Source organism: Oncorhynchus mykiss, chromosome 18, assembly GCF_057628025.1.
Source record: "Oncorhynchus mykiss isolate SJ-2025 chromosome 18, ASM5762802v1, whole genome shotgun sequence".
Taxonomy (NCBI): domain Eukaryota; kingdom Metazoa; phylum Chordata; class Actinopteri; order Salmoniformes; family Salmonidae; genus Oncorhynchus; species Oncorhynchus mykiss.
In genome coordinates this window covers 1,595,001-1,612,778 of record NC_143039.1, presented here as the reverse complement: position 1 = coordinate 1,612,778, position 17,778 = coordinate 1,595,001, and the positions used below count along the sequence as shown (strand labels likewise).

The window sequence follows — 17,778 nt, the reverse complement described above, 5'->3', positions numbered from 1 at the left end:
CTCCTAGTGGATATATATATAATCTGCTGTCTCCTAGTGGATATATATATAATCTGCTGCCCCCTAGTGGATATATATATAATCTGCTGTCTCCTAGTGGATATATATATAATCTGCTGTCTCCTAGTGGATATATATGTAGAATCTGCTGCCCCCTAGTGGATATATATATAATGTACTGCCCCCTAGTGGATATATATATAATCTGCTGCCCCCTAGTGGATATATATATAATCTGCTGCCCCCTAGTGGATATATATATAATCTGCTGTCTCCTAGTGGATATATATATAATCTGCTGTCTCCTAGTGGATATATATATAATCTGCTGCCCCCTAGTGGATATATATATATAATCTGCTGCCCCCTAGTGGATATATATATAATCTGCTGGCTCCTAGTGGATATATATATAATCTGCTGACTCCTAGTGGATATATATATAATCTGCTGCCCCCTAGTGGATATATATATAATCTGCTGCCCCCTAGTGGATATATATATAATCTGCTGTCTCCTAGTGGATATATATATAATCTGCTGCCCCCTAGTGGATATATATATAATCTGCTGCCCCCTAGTGGATATATATATAATCTGCTGCCCCCTAGTGGATATATAATCTGCTGCCCCCTAGTGGATATATATATAATCTGCTGCCCCCTAGTGGATATATATATAATATACTGCCCCCTAGTGGATATATATATAATCTGCTGTCTCCTAGTGGATATATATATAATATACTTCCCCCTAGTGGATATATATATAATCTGCTGCCCCCTAGTGGATATATATAGAATCTGCTGCCCCCTAGTGGATATATATATAATCTGCTGTCTCCTAGTGGATATATATATAATCTGCTGCCCCCTAGTGGATATATATATAATCTGCTGCCCCCTAGTGGATATATATATAATCTGCTGCCCCCTAGTGGATATATAATATACTGCCCCCTAGTGGATATATATATAATCTGCTGCCCCCTAGTGGATATATATATATAATCTGCTGCCCCCTAGTGGATATATATATAATCTGCTGCCCCCTAGTGGATATATATATAATCTGCTGACTCCTAGTGGATATATATATAATATACTGTCTCCTAGTGGATATATATATAATCTGCTGCCCCCTAGTGGATATATATATAATCTGCTGTCTCCTAGTGGATATATATATAATCTGCTGCCCCCTAGTGGATATATATATAATCTGCTGTCTCCTAGTGGATATATATATAATCTGCTGCCCCCTAGTGGATATATATATAATCTGCTGTCTCCTAGTGGATATATATATAATCTGCTGCCCCCTAGTGGATATATATATAATCTGCTGCCCCCTAGTGGATATATATATATAATCTGCTGCCCCCTAGTGGATATATATATAATCTGCTGCCCCCTAGTGGATATATATATAATATACTGCCCCCTAGTGGATATATATATAATCTGCTGCCCCCTAGTGGATATATATATATATAATCTGCTGCCCCCTAGTGGATATATATATAATATACTGCCCCCTAGTGGATATATATATAATCTGCTGCCCCCTAGTGGATATATATATAATATACTGCCCCCTAGTGGATATATACATAATCTGCTGCCCCCTAGTGGATATATATATATAATCTGCTGCCCCCTAGTGGATATATATATAATCTGCTGCCCCCTAGTGGATATATATATAATATACTGCCCCCTAGTGGATATATATATAATATACTGCCCCCTAGTGGATATATATATAATCTGCTGCCCCCTAGTGGATATATATAGAATCTGCTGCCCCCTAGTGGATATATATATCATCTGCTGCCCCCTAGTGGATATATATATAATCTGCTGTCTCCTAGTGGATATATATATAATCTGCTGCCCCCTAGTGGATATATATATAATCTGCTGCCCCCTAGTGGATATATATATAATCTGCTGCCCCCTAGTGGATATATATAGAATCTGCTGCCCCCTAGTGGATATATATATAATCTGCTGTCTCCTAGTGGATATATATATAATCTGCTGTCTCCTAGTGGATATATATATAATCTGCTGTCTCCTAGTGGATATATATATATAATCTGCTGCCCCCTAGTGGATATATATATAATCTGCTGCCCCCTAGTGGATATATATATAATCTGCTGCCCCCTAGTGGATATATATAGAATCTGCTGCCCCCTAGTGGATATATATATAATCTGCTGCCCCCTAGTGGATATATATAGAATCTGCTGCCCCCTAGTGGATATATATATATATATATATATGTTTTCTTCTCACTGTGATTTCTCAGAACATAAATTATATATTCTTTGAAATGTAATTAAGAGAATTCAGAGATTATAGTACAATAAATGAATAAATTAATATAATTTTAACATTTGACACATGTATTGTAGTATACGTTTAATTCACAGTTTAATTTGTATGGAAAACAGAATAAAATACATTCGACAAAACATTTTGGTACTTGGACTCTTGTTCTTTCAATCCGAGTTTAAAACATGTTGAATGAAGTTCTCAGTCTTAGTGGGTCTACTTCTGTCTACTGACTCATCGATACCCTTGTAGGCTACAACAGTCCATCTACTGTTTGTCTAAGTGTCTGTCTGCTGCTCTGTGTGTCTGTCCATCCCTCCTCAGATCAGTGTCTGTCTGCTGCTCTGTATGTCTGTCCATCCCTCCTCAGATCAGTGTCTGTCTGTCTGTCTGTCCGTCCGTCCGTCCGTCCGTCCGTCCGTCTGTCCGTCCGTCCGTCCGTCCGTCCCTCCTCAGATCAGTGTCTGTCTGTCTGTCTGTCCGTCCGTCCGTCCGTCCGTCTGTCCGTCCGTCCGTCCCTCCTCAGATCAGTGTCTGTCCGTCCGTCCCTCCCTCCCTCCCTCCCTCCCTCCCTCCCTCCCTCCCTCCCTCCCTCCTCAGATCAGTGTGTGTCTGCGTCTGTGCAGGGCCAGGTGATCTGAGCGGGAAAAGGAGCGTTGACAGTCGCCACACCTGAAGGGCTTCACCCCCGTGTGTTTCCTGTGATGGCGGGTCAGCTCGTCAGAACGGGCAAAATGCCACGTGCACCCGTCCCACGTGCACTTATACGGCTTCTCACCTGGGACAGAGAAGATAGATTATGATTTTTACTGTCACACACACCGGATAGGTGATAGGTGTTAGGTGTTAGGTGATAGGTGATAGGTGATAGGTGTTAGGTGATAGGTGTTAGGTGTTAGGTGTTAGGTGTTAGGTGTTAGGTGATAGGTGATAGGTGTTAGGTGATAGGTGATAGGTGTTAGGTGTTAGGTGATAGGTGATAGGTGATAGGTGTTAGGTGATAGGTGTTAGGTGTTAGGTGTTAGGTGTTAGGTGTTAGGTGATAGGTGTTAGGTGTTAGGTGTTAGGTGTTAGGTGTTAGGTGATAGGTGTTAGGTGTTAGGTGTTAGGTGTTAGGTGATAGGTGATAGGTGTTAGGCGTTAGGCGATAGGTGTTAGGTGATAGGTGTTAGGTGATAGGTGTTAGGTGTTAGGTGTTAGGTGTTAGGTGTTAGGTGATAGGTGATAGGTGTTAGGCGTTAGGCGATAGGTGTTAGGTGATAGGTGTTAGGTGATAGGTGTTAGGTGATAGGTGATAGGTGTTAGGTGATAGGTGATAGGTGTTAGGTGCTAGGTGTTAGTTGTTAGGTGTTAGGTGATAGGTGATAGGTGTTAGGTGATAGGTGTTAGGTGATAGGTGTTAGGTGTTAGGTGTTAGGTGATAGGTGATAGGTGTTAGGTGTTAGGTGTTAGGTGTTAGGTGATAGGTGTTAGGTGATAGGTGTTAGGTGTTAGGTGATAGGTGATAGGTGATAGGTGTTAGGTGATAGGTGATAGGTGTTAAGTGATAGGTGATAGGTGTTAGGTGTTAGGTGATAGGTGTTAGGTGTTAGGTGATAGGTGATAGGTGTTAGGTGATAGGTGTTAGGCGATAGGTGTTAGGTGATAGGTGTTAGGTGATAGGTGATAGGTGATAGGTGTTAGGTGTTAGGTGTTAGGTGTTAGGTGATAGGTGATAGGTGTTAAGTGATAGGTGATAGGTGTTAGGTGTTAGGTGATAGGTGTTAGGTGTTAGGTGATAGGTGATAGGTGTTAGGTGATAGGTGTTAGGCGATAGGTGTTAGGTGATAGGTGTTAGGTGATAGGTGATAGGTGATAGGTGTTAGGTGATAGGTGATAGGTGATAGGTGTTAAGTGATAGGTGATAGGTGTTAGGTGTTAGGTGATAGGTGTTAGGTGATAGGTGTTAGGTGTTAGGCGATAGGCGATAGGTGTTAGGTGATAGGTGATAGGTGATAGGTGATAGGTGTTAGGTGTTAGGTGTTAGGTGATAGGTGTTAGGTGATAGGTGTTAGGTGATAGGTGATAGGTGTTAGGTGATAGGTGTTAGGTGTTAGGTGATAGGTGTTAGGTGTTAGGTGATAGGTGATAGGTGTTAGGTGATAGGTGATAGGTGTTAGGTGTTAGGTGTTAGGTGTTAGGTGATAGGTGATAGGTGTTAAGTGATAGGTGATAGGTGTTAGGTGTTAGGTGATAGGTGTTAGGTGTTAGGTGATAGGTGATAGGTGTTAGGTGATAGGTGTTAGGCGATAGGTGTTAGGTGATAGGTGTTAGGTGATAGGTGATAGGTGATAGGTGTTAGGTGATAGGTGATAGGTGTTAAGTGATAGGTGATAGGTGTTAGGTGTTAGGTGATAGGTGTTAGGTGTTAGGTGATAGGTGTTAGGTGTTAGGCGATAGGCGATAGGTGTTAGGTGATAGGTGATAGGTGATAGGTGATAGGTGATAGGTGTTAGGTGTTAGGTGTTAGGTGATAGGTGTTAGGTGATAGGTGTTAGGTGATAGGTGATAGGTGTTAGGTGATAGGTGTTAGGTGTTAGGTGATAGGTGATAGGTGTTAGGTGATAGGTGATAGGTGTTAGGTGTTAGGTGATAGGTGATAGGTGTTAGGTGATAGGTGATAGGTGTTAGGTGTTAGGTGATAGGTGATAGGTGTTAGGTGATAGGTGATAGGTGTTAGGTGCTAGGTGTTAGTTGTTAGGTGTTAGGTGTTAGGTGATAGGTGTTAGGTGATAGGTGATAGGTGTTAGGTGCTAGGTGTTAGTTGTTAGGTGTTAGGTGATAGGTGATAGGTGTTAGGTGATAGGTGATAGGTGTTAGGTGTTAGGTGATAGGTGATAGGTGTTAGGTGATAGGTGATAGGTGATAGGTGATAGGTGTTAGGTGATAGGTGATAGGTGTTAGGTGATAGGTGCAGTGTCATGTGTTTTTTTACAGGGTCAGTCATAGAGAAGGAGAGAGAAGGAATCAGATAGAAGAATGGTGGAGGACAGATAGAAACGGGAGTGTGTGTGTGTGTGTGTGTTTGTGCGTGTGTGTGACCTACCTGTGTGTGTGTGTGTGTGTGTGTGTGTGTGTGTGTGTGTGTGTGACCTGCCTGTGTGTGTGCGTCTGTGGGCCTTGAGGTGGGAACTCTTGGTGTACTCCTTGTTACAGCCGTAAAACTCACACCTGTGGACACTCCTACGGACACGCCCCCTGACCTCTGACCTGGTCACATGACCTACTCGCATGCTCTGGATACCACCGGCTAACATGGAGCTGCAACACAATTAATCAATCAATCAATCAATCAATCAATCAATAATTCAATCAATCAATCATTCAATCAATCAATCATTCAATCATTCAATCAATCAATCAATCATTCAATCATTCAATCAATCATTCAATCATTCAATCAAGCATTCAATCAATTAATCAATCAATAAATCAATCAATAAATCAATCAATAAATCAATCAATAAATCAATCAATAAATCAATCAATCAATAAATCAATCAATAAATCAATCATTCAATCAATCATTCAAATCAATAAATCAATCAATCAATCATTCAATCAATCAATCAATCATTCAATCATCCAATCAATCAATCAATAAATCAATCATTCAATCAATCATTCAATCAATCAATCAATCAATCAATCAGTCATTACAACACGTTGTATCCCATTTTATCCTACTATTTATCAATGAACTGTGTTGCTGTCTCCTATTGGTCGTTTCTAGACTGTTTCAATGCATTTGAAAGGTATTTTCTCTTCTGTTTTGCCACTAGATGGAGTCCTGTGATCAAGTGAAGAGGAGGAATAGACCCAGTCCTGACCCACTCTGGTAACAACCTGGCCCATCTCTGTAGTCAGTCCTGAACTACTCTGGTAACAACCTGTCCCATCTCTGTAGTCAGTCCTGAACTACTCTGGTAACAACCTGTCCCATCTCTGTAGTCAGTCCTGACCCACTCTGGTTACAACCTGGCCCATCTCTGTAGTCAGTCCTGACCCACTCTGGTTACAACCTGGCCCATCTCTGTAGTCAGTCCTGACCCACTCTGGTTACAACCTGTCCCATCTCTGTAGTCAGTCCTGAACTACTCTGGTAACAACCTGTCCCATCTCTGTAGTGAGTCCTGAACTACTCTGGTAACAACCTGTCCCATCTCTGTAGTCAGTCCTGACCCACTCTGGTTACAACCTGTCCCATCTCTGTAGTCAGTCCTGAACTACTCTGGTAACAACCTGTCCCATCTCTGTAGTGAGTCCTGAACTACTCTGGTAACAACCTGTCCCATCTCTGTAGTCAGTCCTGACCCACTCTGGTTACAACCTGGCCCATCTCTGTAGTCAGTCCTGACCCACTCTGTTAACAACCTGTCCCATCTCTGTAGTCAGTCCTGACCCACTCTGTTAACAACCTGGCCCACTCTGTAGTCAGTCCTGACCCACTCTGTTAACAACCTGTCCCATCTCTGTAGTCAGTCCTGACCCACTCTGTTAACAACCTGTCCCATCTCTGTAGTCAGTCCTGACCCACTCTGGTAACAACCTGTCCCATCTCTGTAGTCAGACCTGACCCACTCTGTTAACAACCTGTCCCATCTCTGTAGTCAGTCCTGACCCACTCTGTTAACAACCTGTCCCATCTCTGTAGTCAGTCCTGACCCACTCTGGTAACAACCTGTCCCATCTCTGTAGTCAGTCCTGACTCACTCTGGTAACAACCTGGCCCATCTCTGTAGTCAGTCCTGACCCACTCTGGTTACAACCTGGCCCATCTCTGTAGTCAGTCCTGACCCATTCTGGTAAAAACCTGTCCCATCTCTGTAGTCAGTCCTGACCCACTCTGGTTACAACCTGTCCCATCTCTGTAGTCAGTCCTGACCCACTCTGGTTACAACCTGTCCCATCTCTGTAGTCAGTCCTGACCCACTCTGTTAACAACCTGTCCCATCTCTGTAGTCAGTCCTGACCCACTCTGGTTACAACCTGTCCCATCTCTGTAGTCAGTCCTGACCCACTCTGGTTATAACCTGTCCCATCTCTGTAGTCAGTCCTGACCCACTCTGGTTACAACCTGTCCCATCTCTGTAGTCAGTCCTGACCCACTCTGGTTACAACCTGTCCCATCTCTGTAGTCAGTCCTGACCCACTCTGGTTATAACCTGTCCCATCTCTGTAGTCAGTCCTGACCCACTCTGGTTACAACCTGTCCCATCTCTGTAGTGAGTCCTGACCCACTCTGGTTACAACCTGTCCCATCTCTGTAGTCAGTCCTGACCCACTCTGGTAACAACCTGTCCCATCTCTGTAGTGAGTCCTGACCCACTCTGTTAACAACCTGTCCCATCTCTGTAGTCAATCCTGTCCCACTCTGGTTACAACCTGTCCCATCTCTGTAGTCAGCCCTGACCCACTCTGGTTACAACCTGTCCCATCTCTGTAGTCAGTCCTGACCCACTCTGGTTACAACCTGTCCCATCTCTGTAGTCAGTCCTGACCCACTCTGTTAACAACCTGTCCCATCTCTGTAGTCAGTCCTGACCCACTCTGGTTACAACCTGTCCCATCTCTGTAGTCAGTCCTGACCCACTCTGGTTACAACCTGTCCCATCTCTGTAGTCAGTCCTGACCCACTCTGGTTACAACCTGTCCCATCTCTGTAGTCAGTCCTGACCCACTCTGGTTACAACCTGTCCCATCTCTGTAGTCAGTCCTGACCCACTCTGGTTACAACCTGTCCCATCTCTGTAGTCAGTCCTGACCCACTCTGGTAACAACCTGTCCCATCTCTGTACTCACTCATGACCCACTCTGGTTACAGCCCGTCCCATCTCTGTCACACTGTCCAGTCTCGTGGTCGGCAGCTCATCATCCTGGCCGTCACCACGGTGACGGTGATGTGGACGTCGGGGTACCACCAGGGTTCTGCTGTGTGCTGGGTGGGTGTAGAGCAGGGGTGTGGGCCGTACCACTACGGGCGTACGGAGGGCCTGAAGAGGGGCGGGGCTGGAGGAGAGGGGTGTGGGCCATACCACTACGGGCGTACGGTGGGCCTGAAGAGGGGCGGGGCTGGAGGAGAGGGGTGTGAGGAGGTACTCTCTGACATAACCACAAAGGACTCTCATGCCGGGACCTGCCGCTGATATAGCAGGAGTCTTTGGGACATACGTAATGACAGAGGAGGAGGATGATGATGAGGAAGGCTTGGTGATGGAGGTGGACGGTAGGGGACACAGGGAGACTCCTGTGGATGTCGGAGATGTCCTGGAGCTGCTGGTGGACAGGTCTACAGGCTCTGTCTGGGGCTGGAAAGAGTTCGGGTTACAGGGTTGTGTGTCTGGAGGACTTGGAGGTACTGGGCTGAACATCTTCCTCTTCAGAACCACCCTGTCCATCTCAGGAGGGGACAACACCAACAGAGACTGGAGAGGAGAGAGGCGGAGAGGGGATAGAGAGGGGGGAGAGGGGAAGGAGACAAGGGGAGGGAGGGGAGAGGAGAAAGGAAGAGAGCGGAGAGAGGGGATGGAGAGAGAGAGGAGAGAGGAGGGGAGAGGGGAATGGGAGAGGGGGAGGAGAGCGGGGGATAGAGAATAGGGGAGAGAGGAGAGAGAAGGGGAGAGGAGGAGAGAGGAGGGTGGAGAGAGGAGAGGTGGGAGGGGAGAGTGGAGGGGAGAGGGGGATAGAGGAGAGAGGATAGGAGAGAGGGGAGAGAGGAGATGAGAGGGGAAGGAGAGAGGGGAGAGGAGGAGAGAGGAGCGTGGAGAGAGGAGAGGTGGGAGGGGAAGGGGAGAGGAGGAGAGAGGAGGGTGGAGAGAGGAGAGGTGGGAGGGGAGAGTGGAGGGGAGAGGGGAAGGAGAGAGGGGGATAGAGGAGAGAGGATAGGAGAGAGGGGGGAGAGGAGATGAGAGGGGAAGTGAGAGGGGAGAGGAGGAGAGAGGGGATACAGGAGAGGGGAAGGGGAGAGGGGAGAGGAGGGGAGAGGGGATACAGGAGAGGGGAGACATTTTGTAATTCATCTGTTTTCCTCTTCATCAGTCTGTTTGTACTAGTTGTTATGTCCTTCTCTTCCTCGTCTGCCTCTCCTTCTTGTCATGTTGTGTCTTGTCTCTGTCCTTTCCCTTCACCCTGTCTCCCTCTGCTGGTCGTTGTTAGGTTACCTTTTCTCCCCCGCTTTCTCCCAGCTGTTCCTTGTCTCCTCTAACTACCCATTCACCCCGTTTCCCACCTGTTCCCTTTTTCCCTCTGATTAGGTCCCTATATCTCTCTCTGTTTCTGTTCCTGTCCTTGTCGGATTCTTGTTTGTGTTTCATGCCTGAGCCAGACTATCGTCATGTTTGCTGTAACCTTGTCCTGTCCTGTCGGAATCTGCCGGTCTATCTGAGCCTACCTATGTTTGGTTATTAAAGAAGCTCTGTTTAAGTTAGTTCGCTTTTGGGTCCTCATTCACTCACCATAACAGAAGAATCCGACCAAGAATGGACCCAGCGACTTCGGATCCTCTCCACTCAGCCGTCGGGATCCAGGGAGCGATGCTAGGCAGACACGAGCAGGAAGTGTCTGCTGCTCGACATGCCGTTGAGACCCTGGCCACCCAAGTCTCCAACCTCACAGAACAGGTTCACCATCTCCGCCTCGATCCACCGGCCACTTCCAGGGCTTTCGAATCTCCGGAGCCCAGAATCAATAACCCGCCGTGTTACTCTGGGGAGCCCACTGAATGCCGCTCGTTCCTCACCCAGTGTGATATTGTGTTTTCTCTCCAGCCCAACACTTACTCCAGGAGCACTGCTCGTGTCGCCTACGTCATATCTCTCCTTATTGGACGGGCTCGTGAGTGGGGCACGGCAATCTGGGAGGCAAGGGCTGAGTGTACTAACCAGTATCAGGACTTTAAGGAGGAGATGATACGGGTTTTTGATCGATCTGTTTTTGGGGAGGAGGCTTCCAGGGCCCTGTCTTCCCTATGTCAAGGTAATCGATCCATAACAGACTACTCTATTGAGTTTCGCACTCTTGCTGCCTCCAGTGGCTGGAACGAGCCGGCTTTGCTCGCTCGTTTTCTGGAGGGTCTCCGCGCAGAGGTAAAGGATGAGATTCTCTCCCGGGAGGTCCCTTCCAGCGTGGATTCCCTGATTGAACTCGCTATTCGCATTGAGCGACGGGTTGATCTGCGTCACCGAGCTCGTGGAAAGGAGCTTGCGTTCTCCGTTGTCCCCCTCTCCGCATCACTACCATCTTCCTCTGCCGGCTCGGGAGCTGAGCCTATGCAGCTGGGAGGTATCCGCATCTCGACTAAGGAGAGGGAACGGAGAATCACCAACCGCCTCTGTCTCTATTGCGGTTCTGCTGGTCATTTTGTCACTTCATGTCCAGTAAAAGCCAGAGCTCATCAGTAAGCGGAGGGCTACTGGTGAGCGCTACTACTCCTGTCTCTCCTTCAAGATCCTGCACTACCTTGTCGGTCCATCTACGCTGGACCGGTTCGTCAGCTTCCTGCAGTGCCTTAATAGACTCTGGGGCGGAGGGCTGTTTTATGGACGAGACCTGGGCTCGGGAACATGACATTCCTCTCAGACAGTTAAGGGAGTCCACGGCCTTGTTCGCCCTGGATGGTAGTCCTCTCCCCAGGATTCAGCGTGAGACGCTACCTTTAACCCTCACTGTTTCTGGTAATCATAGCGAAACCATTTCTTTTTTGATTTTTCGTTCACCTTTTACACCTGTTGTTTTGGGCCATCCCTGGCTAGTTTGTCATAATCCTTCCATTAATTGGTCTAGTAATTCTATCCTCTCCTGGAACGTCTCTTGTCATGTGAAATGTTTAATGTCTGCTATCCCTCCTGTTTCCTCTGTCTCTTCTTCACAGGAGGAGCCTGGTGATTTGACAGGGGTGCCGGAGGAATATCACGATCTGCGCACGGTGTTCAGTCGGTCCAGGGCCACCTCTCTTCCTCCACACCGGTCGTATGATTGTAGTATTGATCTCCTTCCGGGAACCACTCCCCCCCGGGGTAGACTATACTCTCTGTCGGCTCCCGAACGTAAGGCTCTCGAGGATTATTTGTCTGTAGCTCTTGACGCCGGTACCATAGTCCCCTCCTCCTCTCCCGCCGGAGCGGGGTTTTTTTTTGTCAAGAAGAAGGACGGGTCTCTGCGCCCCTGCATAGATTATCGAGGGCTGAATGACATAACAGTTAAGAATCGTTATCCGCTTCCTCTTATGTCTTCAGCCTTCGAGATCCTGCAGGGAGCCAGGTTTTTCACTAAGTTGGACCTTCGTAACGCTTACCATCTCGTGCGCATCAGGGAGGGGGACGAGTGGAAGACGGCGTTTAACACTCCGTTAGGGCACTTTGAATACCGGGTTCTTCCTTTCGGCCTCGCTAACGCTCCAGCTGTCTTTCAGGCATTAGTCAATGATGTCCTGAGAGACATGCTGAACATCTTTGTTTTCGTTTACCTTGACGATATCCTGATTTTTTCACCGTCACTCCAGATTCATGTTCAGCACGTTCGACGTGTCCTCCAGCGCCTTTTAGAGAATTGTCTTTTTGTGAAGGCTGAGAAGTGCACTTTTCATGCCTCCTCCGTCACATTTCTCGGTTCTGTTATTTCCGCTGAAGGCATTAAGATGGATCCCGCTAAAGTCCAAGCTGTCATTGATTGGCCCGTCCCTAAGTCACGCGTCGAGCTGCAGCGCTTTCTCGGCTTCGCGAACTTCTATCGTCGTTTCATCCGTAATTTCGGTCAGGTGGCCGCTCCTCTCACAGCCCTTACTTCTGTCAAGACGTGCTTTAAGTGGTCCGTTTCCGCCCAGGGAGCTTTTGATCTCCTCAAGAATCGTTTTACATCCGCTCCTATCCTTGTTACACCTGACGTCTCTAGACAGTTCGTTGTCGAGGTTGACGCGTCAGAGGTGGGCGTGGGAGCCATTCTTTCTCAGCGCTCCCTCTCTGACGACAAGGTCCACCCATGCGCGTATTTTTCTCATCGCCTGTCGCCGTCGGAACGTAACTATGATGTGGGTAACCGCGAACTGCTCGCCATCCGGTTAGCCCTAGGCGAATGGCGACAGTGGTTGGAGGGGGCGACCGTTCCTTTTGTCGTTTGGACTGACCATAGGAACCTTGAGTACATCCGTTCTGCCAAACGACTTAATGCGCGTCAGGCGCGTTGGGCGCTGTTTTTCGCTCGTTTCGAGTTCGTGATTTCTTATCGTCCGGGCTCTAAGAACACCAAGCCTGATGCTTTGTCTCGTCTCTTCAGTTCTTCAGTAGCCTCCACTGACCCCGAGGGGATTCTCCCTGAGGGGCGTGTTGTCGGGTTGACTGTCTGGGGAATTGAGAGGCAGGTAAAACAAGCGCTCACTCACACTCCGTCGCCGCGCGCTTGTCCTAGGAACCTTCTTTTCGTTCCCGTTCCTACTCGTCTGGCCGTTCTTCAGTGGGCTCACTCCTCCAAGTTAGCCGGCCACCCTGGCGTTCGGGGTACGCTTGCTTCCATTCGCCAGCGTTTTTGGTGGCCCACCCGGGAGCATGACACGCGTCGTTTCGTGGCTGCTTGTTCGGTCTGCGCGCAGACTAAGTCCGGTAACTCTCCTCCTGCCGGCCGTCTCAGGCCGCTTCCTATCCCCTCTCGACCGTGGTCTCACATCGCCTTAGATTTTGTCACCGGACTGCCTTCGTCAGCGGGGAAGACTGTTATTCTTACGGTTGTCGATAGGTTCTCTAAGGCGGCTCATTTCATTCCCCTTGCTAAGCTTCCTTCTGCTAAAGAGACGGCACAAATCATCATCGAGAATGTTTTCAGAATTCATGGCCTTCCGTCAGACGTCGTTTCGGACAGAGGTCCGCAATTCACGTCTCAATTTTGGAGGGAGTTTTGCCGTTTGATTGGGGCTTCCGTCAGTCTCTCTTCCGGCTTTCACCCCCAGTCTAACGGTCAAGCAGAACGGGCCAATCAGACTATTGGTCGCATCTTACGCAGTCTTTCTTTTCGCAACCCTGCGTCTTGGTCAGAACAGCTCCCCTGGGCAGAATACGCCCACAACTCGCTTCCTTCGTCTGCGACCGGGCTATCTCCTTTTCAGAGTAGCCTCGGGTACCAGCCTCCGCTGTTCTCATCTCAGTTCGCCGAGTCCAGCGTCCCCTCCGCTCAGGCTTTTGTCCAACGTTGCGAGCGCACCTGGAAGAGGGTCAGGTCTGCACTTTGCCGTTATAGGGCGCAGACTGTGAGGGCTGCTAATAAGCGTAGAACTAAGAGTCCTAGATATTGTCGCGGTCAGAGAGTTTGGCTCTCCACTCAGAACCTTCCCCTTAAGACGGCTTCTCGCAAGTTGACCCCGCGGTTCATTGGTCCGTTCCGTATTTCTCGGGTCATTAATCCTGTCGCAGTTCGACTTCTTCTTCCGCGATACCTTCGTCGCGTCCACCCGGTCTTCCATGTCTCCTGTATTAAGCCCGTTCTTCGCGCCCCCGCTCGTCTTCCCCCCCCCCCCCCATCCTTGTCGAGGGCGCACCCATCTACAGGGTCCGCAGGATTTTGGACATGCGTCCTCGGGGCCGTGGTCACCAGTACCTTGTCGATTGGGAGGGGTACGGTCCTGAGGAGAGGAGTTGGGTTCCCTCTCGGGACGTGCTGGACCGTGCGCTGATCGAGGATTTCCTCCGTTGCCGCCAGGTTTCCTCCTCGAGTGCGCCAGGAGGCGCTCGGTGAGTGGGGGGGTACTGTCATGTTGTGTCTTGTCTCTGTCCTTTCCCTTCACCCTGTCTCCCTCTGCTGGTCGTTGTTAGGTTACCTTTTCTCCCCCGCTTTCTCCCAGCTGTTCCTTGTCTCCTCTAACTACCCATTCACCCCGTTTCCCACCTGTTCCCTTTTTCCCTCTGATTAGGTCCCTATATCTCTCTCTGTTTCTGTTCCTGTCCTTGTCGGATTCTTGTTTGTGTTTCATGCCTGAGCCAGACTATCGTCATGTTTGCTGTAACCTTGTCCTGTCCTGTCGGAATCTGCCGGTCTATCTGAGCCTACCTATGTTTGGTTATTAAAGAAGCTCTGTTTAAGTTAGTTCGCTTTTGGGTCCTCATTCACTCACCATAACACTTCTGTTCTGTAGTTTACCTAGTTGTTCCAGGTCATTTCTCAGGAGGCTTTTTTGGTCAAGTGTTGGTTTACAAGGAGAGAGGAGAGGAGAGGAGAGGAGAAGAGGAGGGGAGAGGAGAGGAGAGGAGAGGAGAGGAGAGGAAAAGAGAAGAGGAGGGGAGAGGAGAGGAGAGGAGAAGAGAGGAGAAGAGGAGGGAAGAGGAGGGGAGAGGAGAGGAGAAGAGAAGAGAAGAGAAGAGAGGAGAGGAGAAGAGGAGAGGAGAGGAGAGGTCCATGGCAGTGGGCCCACCCTAACAGAACAGAACAGAGGGCTTGTGTTTCAGAGTGGTTCAGCCTTTCTACTGCTTTGTCTGTTGATTTAAGTGAGGCCCTGATGAGCCCCTGACGCTCTCCAGAGCGAAACAGACACTACCCACACATTTCCTGTTGCTCTCGCTCTACCATTAACTAGCTGTCGCCCCGACAGGAATAGAGAGGATGGGAGTAGAGAATAGTACACAGAGGAAGAGACCAGGTTTTAAAGTAGACACATCCTCTTACCGTTCTCTGAGGCTCCAGAGACTCTGATTGGACGCTGACGGCAGGCATCCCGTCGATCAACAGCACGACGTCCCGCCCACGGCTGTTTAGAGAGCCAAAACAGGATAGACGTTTTCATTGGTTTATTTGATAGGAACATTAAACCACAACCTAAAACATTGGTCAACGTAACCGTGAACAGCCTGTGTAGAGTCGCACTGTAACATCCTCTGACTGGCAGCATCGGTCTCTGGGTCGCAGAGAGACCTGTGGTGGTTTCAGTGTTCAGTCAGACATACAACCCACAATGCAACTTCCTGTCAGACAGACGGCCGCCGTCGTCGTCGGACCAGCTCACACTTTAACCACAGCTCTGTCCTGTCTGTCTGTCTGTCTGTCTGTCTGTCTGTCTCTCTCTGTCCTGTCTGTCTGTCTGTCTGTCTGTCTGTCTGTCTGTCTGTCTGTCGTCCTGTCTGTCTGTCTGTCTATCTGCCTATCTATCTGTCTGTCTATCTGTCGTCCTGTCTGTCTGTCTGTCTATCTGCCAATCTATCTGTCGTCCTGTCTGTCATGATGATGCCCCAGAGGACTGCCGTCTTATTGGTGCTAGTTAGTTGTCTTTTACGTGTTGTTAATATTTAGGTATATTCCTTAAAACTGCACTGTTGGTTCAGGGCTTGTAAAGTTTCACTGTAAGGTCTTACTACACCTGTTGTATTCGGCGCATGTGACCAATAACATTTGATTTGATTTGTCTGTCTCTGCTTGTCTGCCTGTCTGTCACACCTTGCTCTGTCTGTCTACACACCCCTGACTGACAGAGTAGACAGATCCTCTGTCTGTCTGCCTGTCTGTCACACCTTGCTCTGTCTGTCTACACACCCCTGACTGACAGAGTAGACTGTCTGTTTCCTCTTGAGGTTTCCTCTTGATAAGGAGTTAATTCTGTGACACTGTGCTTGGCCTCCTGTTTTGCTCTCTGGGGGGTCGAAGCCCGTCTTCTGAAGATAACCCTGTGTCATGTTGGTGTTAAACGGGCTAATGTTATTGATCGACAAACTGACAGTAGACTGACAGTAGACATCTGGGTTGTTCTTAACCCTTAGCCCTCTACAGACACCATCTCTCCTTGTTCCACTCAGGGCAGCCTAGTGGTTAGAGTGTAGAGGAGGTAGGTAGACTAGTGGTTAGAGTGTAGAGGAGGCATGTAGCCTAGTGGTTAGAGTGTAGAGGCGGCAGGTAGTCTAGTGGTTAGAGTGTAGAGGAGGCAGGTAGCCTAGTGGTTAGAGTGTAGAGGCGGCAGGTAGACTAGTGGTTAGAGTGTAGAGGAGGCAGGTAGCCTAGTGGTTAGAGTGTAGAGGAGGCAGGTAGCCTAGTGGTTAGAGTGTAGAGGAGGCAGGTAGCCTAGTGGTTAGCGTGTAGAGGAGGCAGGTAGCCTAGTGGTTAGAGTGTAGAGGAGGTAGGTAGCCTAGTGGTTAGAGTGTAGAGGAGGTAGGTAGCCTAGTGGTTAGAGCGTTGGACTAGCAGCCGAAATGTTGCAAGATTGAATCCCCGAGCTGACAAGGTACAAATCTGTAGTTCTGATCCTGAACAAGGCAGCTAACCCACTGTTAGGAGGCTGCCCTGTTTGGAGGCTGCCCTGTTAGGAGGCTGCCCTGTTAGGAGGCTGACCTGTTAGGGGGCTGATCTGTTAGGAGGCTGACCTGTTAGGAGGCTGATCTGTTAGGAGGCTAGGAGGAGGCTGCCCTGTTAGGAGGCTGATCTGTTAGGAGGCTGCCCTGTTAGTAACATAACATGTTTCTAGGAGTTAGTAACATAAACATGTTTCTAGGAGTTAGTAACATAACATGTTTCTAGGAGTTAGTAACATAAACATGTTTCTAGGAGTTAGTAACATAACTGTTAGGAGTTAGCGAACATAACGTGTTTCTAGGAGTTAGTAACATAAACATGTTTCTATCCTGTTAGGAGTTAGTAACATAACATGTTTCTAGGAGTTAGTAACATAACATGTTTCTAGGAGTTAGTAACATAAACATGTTTCTAGGAGTTAGTAACATAACATGTTTCTAGGAGTTAGTGACATAACATGTTTCTAGGAGTTAGTAACATAAACATGTTTCTAAGAGTTAGTAACATAACATGTTTCTAGGAGTTAGTAACGTAACATGTTTCTAGGAGTTAGTAACATAAACATGTTTCTAGGAGTTAGTAACATAAACATGTTTCTAGGAGTTAGTAACATAGCATGTTTCTAGGAGTTAGTAACGTAACATGTTTCTAGGAGTTAGTAACATAAACATGTTTCTAGGAGTTAGTAACATAACATGTTTCTACCCTGTTAGGAGTTAGTAACTTAACATGTTTCTAGGAGTTAGTAACATAAACATGTTTCTAGGAGTTAGTAACATAACATGTTTCTATCCTGTTAGGAGTTAGTGGCATAACATGTTTCTAGGAGTTAGTAACATAAACATGTTTCTAGGAGTTAGTAACATAACATGTTTCTATCCTGTTAGGAGTTAGTAACATAACATGTTTCTAGGAGTTAGTAACATAAACATGTTTCTAGGAGTTAGTAACATAACATGTTTCTATCCTGTTAGGAGTTAGTAACATAACATGTTTCTAGGAGTTAGTAATATAAACATGTTTCTAGGAGTTAGTAACATAAACATGTTTCTAGGAGTTAGTAACATAAACATGTTTCTAGGAGTTAGTAACATAAACATGTTTCTAGGAGTTAGTAACATAAACATGTTTCTAGGAGTTAGTA

The 17,778-nt window shown here is 47.6% G+C and overlaps 1 protein-coding gene across 2 annotated transcripts in view; it reads right to left on the bottom strand.

Moving 5' to 3' along the window:
- Positions 1 to 2,937: 2,937 nt before the first annotated feature.
- Positions 2,938 to 17,778, bottom strand: part of LOC118947136 (Krueppel-like factor 12) — a 17,615-nt gene continuing 2,774 nt past the window's right edge. Inside the window, exons 2-5 of one of the 2 annotated variants that reach the window (XM_090206910.1) lie at positions 15,024 to 15,105; positions 8,184 to 8,806; positions 5,479 to 5,642; positions 2,938 to 3,120 (exon numbers count right to left, since the gene is read on the bottom strand). In XM_090206910.1, coding sequence (XP_090063036.1) covers positions 2,939 to 3,120; positions 5,479 to 5,642; positions 8,184 to 8,806; positions 15,024 to 15,071 — 1,017 coding nt within the window. In that variant the 5' untranslated portion in view covers positions 15,072 to 15,105 and the 3' untranslated portion in view covers position 2,938. The remainder of the gene's footprint in view (positions 3,121 to 5,478; positions 5,643 to 8,183; positions 8,807 to 15,023; positions 15,106 to 17,778) is intronic. The other variant, XM_090206911.1, reaches the window with a different exon arrangement.